The following is a 12,492-nucleotide window of genomic DNA, read 5'->3' as shown; positions in this document are numbered from 1 at the left end:
ACACTCACAAATAGATTATAGATGTAATAAAACATTAACACTCACAAATAGAGTATAGATGTAATAAAATAGCACAGTCACAAATAGAGTATAGATGTAATAAAACAGTACAGTTACATATAGAGTATTTGTGACTGTACTGTTTTATTACATCTATACTCTATTTGTGACTGTACTGTTTTATTACATCTATAGAGTATAGATGTAATAAAACAGTAACACTCACAAATAGAGTATAGATGTAATAAAACAGTAACACTCACAAACAGAGTATAGATGTAATAAAACAGTACAGTCACAAATAGATTATAGATGTAATAAAACAGTACAGTCACAAATAGAGTATAGATTAAATAAAACAGTACAGTCACAAATAGTAATGCCGGTGAATAGTTCCCGGCGAACATAGCATGCGGGCGAACATAGGCGATGTTCGATCCGCCCCCTATTCGTCATCATTGAGTAAACTTTGACCCTGTATCTCACAGTCTGCAGACACATTCCAGCCAATCAGCAGCAGACCCTCCCTCCCAGACCCTCCCAGCTCCTGAACAGCAGACATTTTAGATTCGGAAGCTGCATTGTTAGTGAGAGGAGGGACAGTGTAGCTGCTGGTGATTTAATAGGGAAATTGATAGCTAGGCTAGTGTATTCAGTGTCCACTACAGTCCTGAAGGACTCATCTGATCTCTGCTGTAAGCACAGCACCCCAAAAAGCCCTTTTTAGGGCTAGAACATCATTTTTTATTTTTTTTTATTTTTTCCTGTGTAATCTAATTGCAGTTGCCTGCCTGCCAAGCCTACTTGCCTAGTGCCACCACTCATATCTGGTGTAACAGTAGTGTAAATTTAAAAAAAAAAACTTTTTTGACTGTGAAACATCAGTCTGCTTGTGTAATCTAATTGCAGTTGCCTGCCTGCCTGCCAGCGTGTGTGCAAGGCCCACTTGCCCAGTGCCACCACTCATATCTGGTGTAACAGTAGTGTAAATTTAAAAATAAAAAACTTTGACTGTGAAACATCAGTCTGCTTGTGTAATCTAATTGCAGTTGCCTGCCTACCAGCGTGTGTGCCAGGCTCACAGCGTATACTGTGCCCACTTGCCCAGTGCCACCACTCATATCTTGTTTAATAGTAGTGTAAGTGTACATTTAAAAAAAAAAAAACTTTTTGGACTGTGAAACATCAGTCTGCTTTTTTGTGTCAGGCTCACAGCGTATACTGTGCCCACTTGCCCAGTGCCACCACTCACATCTTGTTTAATAGTAGTGTAAGTGTACATTTAAAAAAAAAAAGTTTTTGGACTGTGAAAAATCAGTCTGCTTTTTTTTGTCAGGCTCACAGCGTATACTGTGCCCACTTGCCCAGTGCCACCACTCATATCTTGTTTAATAGTAGTGTAAGTGTACATTTAAAAAAATAAAAACTTTTTGGACTGTGAAACATCAGTCTGCTTTTTTGTGTCAGGCTCGCAGCGTATACTGTGCCCACTTGCCCAGTGGCACCACTCATATCTTGTTTAATAGTAGTGTAAGTGTACATTTAAAAAAAAATGACAGGCAGAGGCAGGCCACCCCGCAGGTGCCGTCGTGGTCGTGGTGCTGTGATTCCCTTTGGCCCTAGAATAATGCCCAGTGTTCAGAGGCCACGTACCATGAACTCGAAAAGTTCTGAGGACATGGTTGACTTTTTAACACAGGACACCCAATCTTCTATAGCTTCCGCTCCGAACCTTGACGCACCATCCTCCTCCAGCTTATCTTCGGGCAGCACCTCTCAAGTTACCACTCGCCCGCCTGCCGCCACCACCAACACTAGCACCACAGCCGCTTCACTTGATCTGTCAGAGGAGTTATTTACACATCAGTTGGAAGAAATGAGTGATGCACAACCATTATTGCCAGAGGATGTAGAGAACAGGGATATGTCTCAGTCAGGCAGCATTACACACATGGGCGTACGGTGTGATGATGATGATGTTGTACCCGCTGCGGGAGTTTGGTCTGTCACTGTGAAGTGGGCGTAACCCTTACACTACCTGATCGATACAACATCATACCTGATGTTTTAAAGCACGTTATTCCAAACAATTTAGGAATGTTAGGTGATTTATGCCCTTTATAGATTAAAACCAGACTCTGCATCAACTATGTAATTTTCCATGGGAGTTTTGCCATGGATCCCCTTCCGGCACGCCACAGTCCAGGTGTTAGTCCCCTTGAAACAACTTTCCCATCACTATTGTGGCCAGAAAGAGTCCCTGTGGGTTTTAAAATTCGTCTGCCCATTGAAGTCAATGGGGGTTCGCCCGGTTCGCTGGTTATTTTTAGGTTTGCGACATCACTAGTCACAAATAGAGTATAGATGTAATAAAACAGTAACACTCACAAATAGAGTATAGATGTAATAACAGAGTAACATTCACAAATAGAGTATAGATGTAATAAAACAGTACAGTCACAAATAGAGTATAGATGTAATAAAACAGTACAGTCACAAATAGAGTATAGATGTAATAAAACAGTACAGTCACAAATAGAGTATAGATGTAATAAAACAGTAACACTCACAAATAGAGTATAGATGTAATAAAACAGTACAGTCACAAATAGAGTATAGATGTAATAAAACAGTAACACTCACAAATAGAGTATAGATGTAATAAAACAGTAACACTCACAAATAGAATATAGATGTAATAAAACAGTACAGTCACAAATAGAGTATAGATGTAATAAAACAGTATAGTCACAAATAGAGTATAGATGTAATAACACAGTAACACTCAAAAATAGAGTATAGATGTAATAAAACAGTACAGTCACAAATATAGTATAGATGTAATAAAACAGTACAGTCACAAATAGAGTATAGATGTAATAAAACAGTACAGTCACAAATAGAGTATAGATGTAATTAAACATTACAGTCACAAATAGAGTATAGATGTAATAAAACAGTACAATCACAAATAGAGTATAGATGTAATAAAACATTACAGTCACAAATAGAGTATAGATGTAATAAAACATTACAGTCACAAATAGAGTATAGATGTAATAAAACATTACAGTCACAAATAGAGTATATATGTAATAAAACAGTAGATGTAATAAAACAGTACAGTCAAAAATAGAGTATAGATGTAATAAAACAGTACAGTCACACATTGATTATAGATGTAATAAAACAGTACAGTCACACATTGAGTATAGATGTAATAAAACAATAACACTTACAAGTGTTGAGCAGTTGCAGGTGCTGTATAAGCAGATTGGGACCTCTCAGTCTTCCAGCTGACTGCACTCCACACCAATGCAGGAACTTCCACTCTCATAGCAGCAGGCAGAGGCAAGAAACTCATAGGTGCAGACATATTTATAAATAAATGTAGAACAAATACAGGTAGCCCTCAGTTTACGCCGGGGTTAGGTTCCAGAAGGAATGGTTGTAAATCGAAACCGTTGTAAATTGAAACCCAGTTTATAATTTAAGTCAATTCGAAGTGAGGGAGATAAGTTCCGGGCCCCTCTCAAAATTGTCATAAGTAACACCTAATACATTATTTTTAAAGCTTTGAAATAAAGACTTTAAATGCTAAACAGCATTATAAACCTAATAAAATAATCACACAACACAGAATATATAATTAAACTAAGTTAAATGAACAAAAACATTTGCTAAACAGCATTATAAACCTAATAAAATAATCACACAACACAGAATATATAATTAAACTAAGTTAAATTAACAAAAACACTTGCTAAACAGCATTATAAACCTAATAACATAATCACACAACACAGACTTCACTTGCATTTTTCTGCAAACAGTTCTTTCTTTGCATTCCAATCTGGACTGATTTATAGACAGGAAGATCTTGCTCCTTTGAAATCTGCTCGATAGCTCAGGTCTGGTTAAACTGATTAATTTCAGCTTGCTTGGCTTTGCTGCAACACAAGCGGACAGCTCCACCTACTGGCTATTTTAATAAATGCACTGCTTCTCAATGCTTTTCAATAGCAGTCACATGACTGGAAAAAAAGGTTGTTATTCTGAAACGGTGTAAATTGAACCGTTGTAAAACGAGGGCCACCTGTAATGTTACATGATATAAAATCAGCAACGCATGTCCAATTTCATGGCTGAGAAATGTGTCGCTGATTTTAAATACTTGCATATGTTTTTGAGCAATCAACTAGGGAAAAAATACTTATAATTCAATTTCACATAACTTCTGTTTCCAGTGAGCCTACGCGGGGCATCAAGCTCCATACAGAGCTTGATAAATTGTCCCCTTAGGGGCATATTTAAGAATGTGCGAGCTGATATGTTCTGATATTACGGATAATGTCCGCCGCACATCGATAAATGCAGACAGCATACGCTCTCAGCATTTATCATTGCACCAGCAGCTCTTGTGAGTCTTCATAACTTGTGTTTCATCAAGCTCCATGTGCAACTTGATAAATATGCTTCTTAGTCTGAACTTCAAATGAGTAGTAGATTTTTTTCTGACAAATTTTAAAGTTAGGTATATTTCCACTCGCCCTGTATCATGTGACAGCCATCAGCCAATCACAAATGCATACACATACCATGTGACAGCCATCAGCCAATCACAAATGCATATACGTATATTCTGAGAATTCTTGCACATGCTCAATACAAGCTGCTGACTAAAAAAGTGTAAATATAAAAAGACTGCGCATTTTGTTAATGGAAGTAAATTGGAAAGTTGTTTAAAATTGCTGCTGTATCTGAATAATGAAAGTTTATTTTTGACTCGAGTGTCACTTTAAAGGGACATTATACACTCATTTTTTCTTTGCATACATGTTTTGTAGATGATCTATTTATATAGCCCATAAAGTTGTGTTTTTAAATAAATGTATAATTTTGCTTATTTTTAAATAACATTGCTCTGATTTTCAGACTCCTAACCAAGCCCCAAAGTTTGTGTAAAGGGTCTTTTCATATGCAAAAGAAAGGGGAGTGTCTTATTTCCCACGTGCAGTGGGCTTTCCAGCTACCTTTTCAACAGACCTTAACTGAGAGCTTCTAAGTAAGTTTTTAAACTTTTATACTGGATTTTTATATCAGTATCTGTGCATCTTATTCTTTATAGTAGTGTCTATTACATGCATTTATATGAAAATGAGTGTATACTGCCCCTTTAAGCAGAGATTCTAAGATTAAAAAAAAAAAAAACAATGAAGATTTTGCTAACACAATGACAGTGGCTAATTGTGTCTTCTCCAGTAAAGAATCTTGATTGGCTCCTCCAAATAGGGTAAGTGGTTAGAGGAGTCTGGCATTACCCTTTATATTAGTTTAGTAAAGCTATAAGGTGTTTACTGTCCCTTGAATGTGTTGCCATTGACTTTTTTCAGTTAAAGGGACATTGTATTGCTATTTTTCCTCTTAATGTGCTCCTAATGAATTGTTATACCAGATACATAGGGGCCCATTTATCAAGCTCTGAACGGAGCTTGTGGGCCCGTGTTTCTGGCGAGTCTTCAGACTCGTCAGAAACACCAGTTATGAAGCAGCGGTCTAAAGACCGCTGCTCCATAACCCTGTCCGCCTGCTCTGATGAGGCGAACAGGAATCGCCGGAACGATCGGGTTGATTGACACCTCCTTGCTGGCGGCCGATTGTCTGCGAGTCAGCAGGGGGCGGCGTTGCACCAGCAGCTCTTGTGAGCTGCTGGTGCAATGTTAAATGCGGAGAGCATAATGCTCTCCGCATTCAGCGAGGTCTTGTGGACCTGATCCGCACTGTCGGATCAGGTCCGCAAGACCTTTAATAAATAGGCCCCATAGTATTAAGGGTATTGGAAATTGCTCCTTTAGGTTTAGTTTTTATTTGAAACCGCTGGTTTTGCTTCTTGACATCAGCACCCATTGTTCTCAAGAACATGCCAATTAAAATGGGCTGAGACAGCAGGAAGCACAGACCAGCTTATCTGAGCTGTATATATACACAAAGAAAATACTCATTCTTTAAACTTTACGTTGCAGTGTTTTTATTTTAAATACTTACCTTTTTCTTTAGCAAACCCGGACTGGAGATCCACCGCCCGCAGCTCTTCTCTACTTACCTCAGCAATGACGAAACCGACTTCCTCCAATCATGGCCTGCATCCCAGAGCGTCTATCTCGTGAGGCCGCGCCGTGATTTGAGGAAGCCAGTTTCGTCATTGCTGTACAGCATGAGAAGCTGACCGGGGATCACTGGTCCGGGTTTGCTAAAGAAAAGGCAAGTTTTATTTTTATTTATAGCTGTCTTTAATGAGACATAAAACACATCAAGGGGCCGATTTATCATACGCTGACGGCATTTATCATTGCACAAGCAGTTCTAGTGAAATGTTTGTGCAATGCTGCCCCCTGCAGATTCGCGGCCAATCGGCCGCTAGCAAGGGATGTCAATCAGCCCGATCGTAGCAGGCGGACAAGTTATGGAGCAGCAGTCTTTTCATAACTGCAGTTTCCGGCAAGCCTGAAGGCTCACGCTGAAACAGGGGCATTCGGAGCTTAATAATTCGGCCCCAAAGATTGTTATATAAAATGTTTAATTATACCTAGTAAATTACTTTTCAGTATATTTTATTTTGTCCCCTTTTTCCTGTAATTTACCTCTAAAAATTGACAAAAGATAATGAACACTAAAGAAGCCTATTTATATCTGTCTAATTGGACACAACAGAGGAGATAAGATAAGAGTTTTCAAAGCAATACAAATTGTGACCTGTCCTGTCCGCTACAGTAGCAAGTTCTGATTGGCTTCTCCAAAAAAAGCAAGTGGTGGGGTAATTTACAGAAAATAAAGTGTCAATATATTCATAAAGATCGCACACTTGGTTACAGCAAAGGAGAAAAGATAAACATGTTTCAAGAAATGGAGCTTTTACTATAAAAATGACGTTAATGAAACTTTATATAGTATGCTGATCTTTTGCAAAGCAGTGCTTGATTTGCAGTTTATATTTCACATATATAAAAATCTCTTAAAACAGTGTTCCACAGTGTTCAGCAAGAGAGCCAAAGGCATGCAGATAACGGTGATCCTTTCAACATTGGTCTGTTACTAAGCAATGCGCACAGTCAGGGCACGACTACGTCACTACCTACTACAAGGGTTAGAGCACGCACAGACTACTTTGAGAGAGTTCCATGAAACCCCCATCTGGCACCTACATATTCAATTTTTTTCCCTTAAAGGGACATTCCAGCCAAAACTGGAATTTACATGGATGCATTTAAGTTTTGAATAGAGGCATTTTTGTAATATAGATGTATTAGCAAAAAAAATTCTAATACGTTATAGCTGATTCAAAAGTGTATTTAATATTCAGTTTGCACCAACATTTAAAACACAGCAGTTGCTCAGAGAGCCTAAGGAGCGTGTACCATCTGGTAATGATTCAGTTTGTTAATTGCTGACATAATACAAGCCCTACTGGTGCTCTGATCAACTGCAGTATTTAAAATGCTGGTGGACTGAGAATATCTAGCTATGCTTCACACTAACAATAAAGCAGAGATATATTTTACTAGAAGCATTTTTGCCAATACATGTATATTGCAAATATTTTTTTATGAAAAAATGTAATTCATCTATGTGCATTTAAAGGGACAATCTACACCAGAATTGTTATTGTTTTAAAAGATAGATAATCCCTTTATAACCCATTCCTCAGTTTTGCATAACCAACACAGTTATATTAATATACTTTTTACCGCTGTGATTATCTTATCTATCTAAGCCTCTGCAAACTGCCCCTTTATTTCCGTTCTTTTGACAGACTTGCAGTTTAGCCAATCAGTGCTGGCTCCCAGATAACTTCACGTGCATGAGCACAGTGTTATCTATATGAAATACATGAACTTACACCCTCGAGTGGTGAAAAACTATTAAAATGCATTCTGAAAAGAGGTGGCCTTCAAGGTCTAAGAAATTAGCATATGAACTTCCTAGGTTAAGCTTTCAACTAAGAATACCAAAAGAACAAAGCAAAATTGGTGATAAAAGTAAATTGGAGAATTGTTTAAAATGACATGCCCTATCTGAATCATGAAAGTTTATTTTGGATTAGACTGTCCCTTTAAATTTTGACCGGAATGTCCCTTTAAAATGTCATTCAGTTTTTACGGAATTTAAAATCCAGAGAGTGTGAGCGTCAATTATAATATTTATACACACACACACATATATATATATATAGATAGATAGATAGATAGATAGATAGAGACTTTAAAATACTTTAAATTTACAGTTAATTACAAATTCTGTACCACAACACAACTTTGCATTGCCATTTGAGAACCACTGTGAAATACAAAGCAAAGCAGACTTACTTATTGTTTTGCACAGGGGTAATCACAAACACACAGCTTATCTTTTACACACAAATAAAAGAGTTTCTGAATTCTAAAAATAAGTGCAAGGAAGAAAGGGTGCGTCTGGCAAGGGTGTGAGTAGGATGTGCCAAAATACCCTAGGGTGACCTCAGCTTAAATAAATAGCAGCACAAGTTACTGATTCATATTTATGGTACAGGAATGCAATGATATGAATTCAAAATGTTTTAAAAATGCAAAGAAGGATACAAATGGAAACAATATAAAATAAATCATAAAGATGCATATAAAATCAGTTTATAAAAAGAGGTCTGCATGCAATGCTTTAAATATTGGCATGAATGTATGACAACGGTGTTCTCCACAGTCCGCAGCCGGGTGACACTATGAAGTAGGTGGATGGGGTAATACTTTGTAACATTATAATATTTTCTTCTATCTAAACCACAAAATAATTGCATAATTTAACATAAATGTTTATAATGATAATTTGTGCAATACACATTGAAACATTTTAATATTAGGTAATTTTACCTGAACACTGACTTAACTTTTAGTCAGGTATTTAATAAAATCAGTCGGGTGGTGCAGTCATTAAAAAGGTCCTCGAAAAAAACACTGAACATGTTAATGTTATATCTAGATCATGAGATAAATACTAGTTTTTAAGAATATATCCAAATTGTATCAGGTGCCAATGTCTGTTATAGCCAACTCATTGATGTAATCCAAAGAATAATACAAGAGATATATGTTTTAATATAGAAAAATATATAATATGAAGGATTTACAGTAGACAGAGTCATAAACAACACAAAATAACATTATATTAATTTGGGAATCTCACTCCCCACATATTCCTGCCATCAGCTCAAACTCACAACCTACTGCACAGATACTGCCCTACTTTTGTGAAGGTGCAACCACATAAACCAAGAACTTACCTTTGTGTGGGACTCAGCGGAAGTTGCCCAGGGTGATCTTGAGGTTTTATTCCATTGCAATAGATGCCCCCCTCTTTAGCACCTCTTAGTTGGTCGTTAACAAGCATGGTTCCATTCGCACAGAACACTAGTGATCATTCAGCATCTCCTGTAAGTGCAAACCTGGCATTACTCTGGGACTTTTGATTGGGTTACGCAGGGATCAATCCTTTTTTTTAATTCATCAACAAATAGCTGGCAGACTGACTGCTGTGACACTGCTGATTGGAGAGGTAGATAACACTCACTCAGGCTTTGATCAGCGACAATAATTCCATGGGGTAGTTTCCATGTGCAGCTGTAACTGACCCAGTACCGCTGCCCTCACAGGGCACAGAGCTGGGATGTTCTTTAAGTTTCTGATCGTCCTGGATCTCAGGCAGCTTAGCACACAACAAATACAATCGCTGCTGTGTGATGAGCTCTCTGTCAGCCTGGCTGGCTGTGTGAGAGGTGTGTCCTGAAGGCAGATGCTGGGTAAGGGCACTGCCAGAGCTTCACAAACTTTATCTGGAGATCGAAGGAAAATTTGTAATCAGAGTAGGACAGGTGACCAGTGAGATCTAAGTGATGATCCCTTAAACATAGAAAGCAACTGAGGATAAAGATCACTTGGCTAAACTTTTTATAATGTGACTGGCATTGCAAATCTATTTTTTTCTTTCATCACTTCATATCTTTGCTGTTGATTCTGCTCATACTTAGGCAAACATTAAAGTCATATACAAGGTTTTTAGTACACTTAAATCCTTTATAATAAATGTATAACCTTATCTCCTCTGTAATAAATGTATATCCTTATCTCCTCTATAATAAATGTATATCCTTATCTCCTCTATAATAAATGTATATCCTTATCTCCTCTATAATAAATGTATAACCTTATCTCCTCTGTAATAAATGTATAACCTTATCTCCTCTGTAATAAATGTATATCCTTATCTCCTCTGTAATAAATGTATATCCTTATCTCCTCTGTAATAAATGTATATCCTTATCTCCTCTGTAATAAATGTATATCCTTATCTCCTCTGTAATAAATGTATATCCTTATCTCCTCTGTAATAAATGTATATCCTTATCTCCTCTGTAATAAATGTATATCCTTATCTCCTCTGTAATAAATGTATATCCTTATCTCCTCTATAATAAATGTACATCCTTATCTCCTCTGTAATAAATGTACATCCTTATCTCCTCTGTAATAAATGTACATCCTTATCTCCTCTGTAATAAATGTATATCCTTATCTCCTCTGTAATAAATGTATATCCTTATCTCCTCTGTAATAAATGTATATCCTTATCTCCTCTGTAATAAATGTATATCCTTATCTCCTCTGTAATAAATGTATATCCTTATCTCCTCTGTAATAAATGTATAACCTTATCTCCTCTGTAATAAATGTATATCCTTATCTCCTCTGTAATAAATGTATATCCTTATCTCCTCTGTAATAAATGTATATCCTTATCTCCTCTGTAATAAATGTATATCCTTATCTCCTCTGTAATAAATGTATATCCTTATCTCCTCTGTAATAAATGTATAACCTTATCTCCTCTGTAATAAATGTATATCCTTATCTCCTCTATAATAAATGTATATCCTTATCTCCTCTGTAATAAATGTATATCCTTATCTCCTCTGTAATAAATGTATATCCTTATCTCCTCTGTAATAAATGTATATCCTTATCTCCTCTGTAATAAATGTATATCCTTATCTCCTCTGTAATAAATGTATATCCTTATCTAATCTGTAATAAATGTATAACCTTATCTCCTCTGTAATAAATGTATAACCTTATCTCCTCTGTAATAAATGTATATCCTTATCTCCTCTGTAATAAATGTATATCCTTATATAATCTGTAATAAATGTATATCCTTATCTCCTCTGTAATAAATGTATATCCTTATCTCCTCTGTAATAAATGTATATCCTTATCTCCTCTGTAATAAATGTATATCCTTATCTCCTCTGTAATAAATGTATATCCTTATCTCCTCTGTAATAAATGTATATCCTTATCTCCTCTGTAATAAATGTATATCCTTATCTCCTCTGTAATAAATGTATAACCTTATCTAATCTGTAATAAATGTATAACCTTATCTCCTCTGTAATAAATGTATAACCTTATCTCCTCTGTAATAAATGTATATCCTTATCTCCTCTGTAATAAATGTATATCCTTATATAATCTGTAATAAATGTATATCCTTATCTCCTCTGTAATAAATGTATATCCTTATCTCCTCTGTAATAAATGTATATCCTTATCTCCTCTGTAATAAATGTATATCCTTATCTCCTCTGTAATAAATGTATATCCTTATCTCCTCTGTAATAAATGTATATCCTTATCTCCTCTGTAATAAATGTATATTCTTATCTCCTCTGTAATAAATGCATATCCTTATCTCCTCTGTAATAAATGCATATCCTTATCTCCTCTGTAATAAATGCATATCCTTATCTCCTCTGTAATAAATGTATATCCTTATCTCCTCTGTAATAAATGTATATCCTTATCTCCTCTGTAATAAATGTATAACCGTATCTCCTCTGTAATAAATGTATATCCTTATCTCCTCTGTAATAAATGTATATCCTTATCTCCTCTGTAATAAATGTATATCCTTATCTCCTCTGTAATAAATGCATATCCTTATCTCCTCTGTAATAAATGTATATCCTTATCTCCTCTGTAATAAATGTATATCCTTATCTCCTCTGTAATAAATGTATATCCTTATCTCCTCTGTAATAAATGCATATTCTTATCTCCTCTGTAATAAATGCATATCCTTATCTCCTCTGTAATAAATGCATATCCTTATCTCCTCTGTAATAAATGTATATCCTTATCTCCTCTGTAATAAATGTATAACCTTATCTCCTCTGTAATAAATGTATATCCTTATCTCCTCTGTAATAAATGTATATCCTTATCTCCTCTGTAATAAATGTATAACCGTATCTCCTCTGTAATAAATGTATATCCTTATCTCCTCTGTAATAAATGTATATCCTTATCTCCTCTGTAATAAATGTATATCCTTATCTCATCTGTAATAAATGTATATCCTTATCTCCTCTATAATAAATGTATATCCTTATCTCCTCTGTAATAAATG

General features: G+C 35.9%; 1 protein-coding gene across 3 annotated transcripts in view; it reads right to left on the bottom strand.

Annotated features, from left to right (window-relative positions):
- ZNF638 (zinc finger protein 638) overlaps positions 1-9,708 on the bottom strand; it is a 560,949-nt gene extending 551,241 nt beyond the window's left edge. For 2 of the 3 annotated variants that reach the window (XM_053704339.1, XM_053704338.1), the window contains exon 1: positions 9,311-9,708. In XM_053704339.1, coding sequence (XP_053560314.1) covers positions 9,311-9,417 — 107 coding nt within the window. In that variant the 5' untranslated portion in view covers positions 9,418-9,708. The remainder of the gene's footprint in view (positions 1-9,310) is intronic. The other variant, XM_053704337.1, reaches the window with a different exon arrangement.
- Between the last annotated feature and the right edge of the window lie 2,784 nt (positions 9,709-12,492).

Source organism: Bombina bombina, chromosome 2 (genome assembly GCF_027579735.1).
Source record: "Bombina bombina isolate aBomBom1 chromosome 2, aBomBom1.pri, whole genome shotgun sequence".
NCBI lineage: Eukaryota > Metazoa > Chordata > Amphibia > Anura > Bombinatoridae > Bombina > Bombina bombina.
Note: the sequence above shows the minus strand (reverse complement) of the source record. Positions and strands in the feature narration are given on the sequence as shown.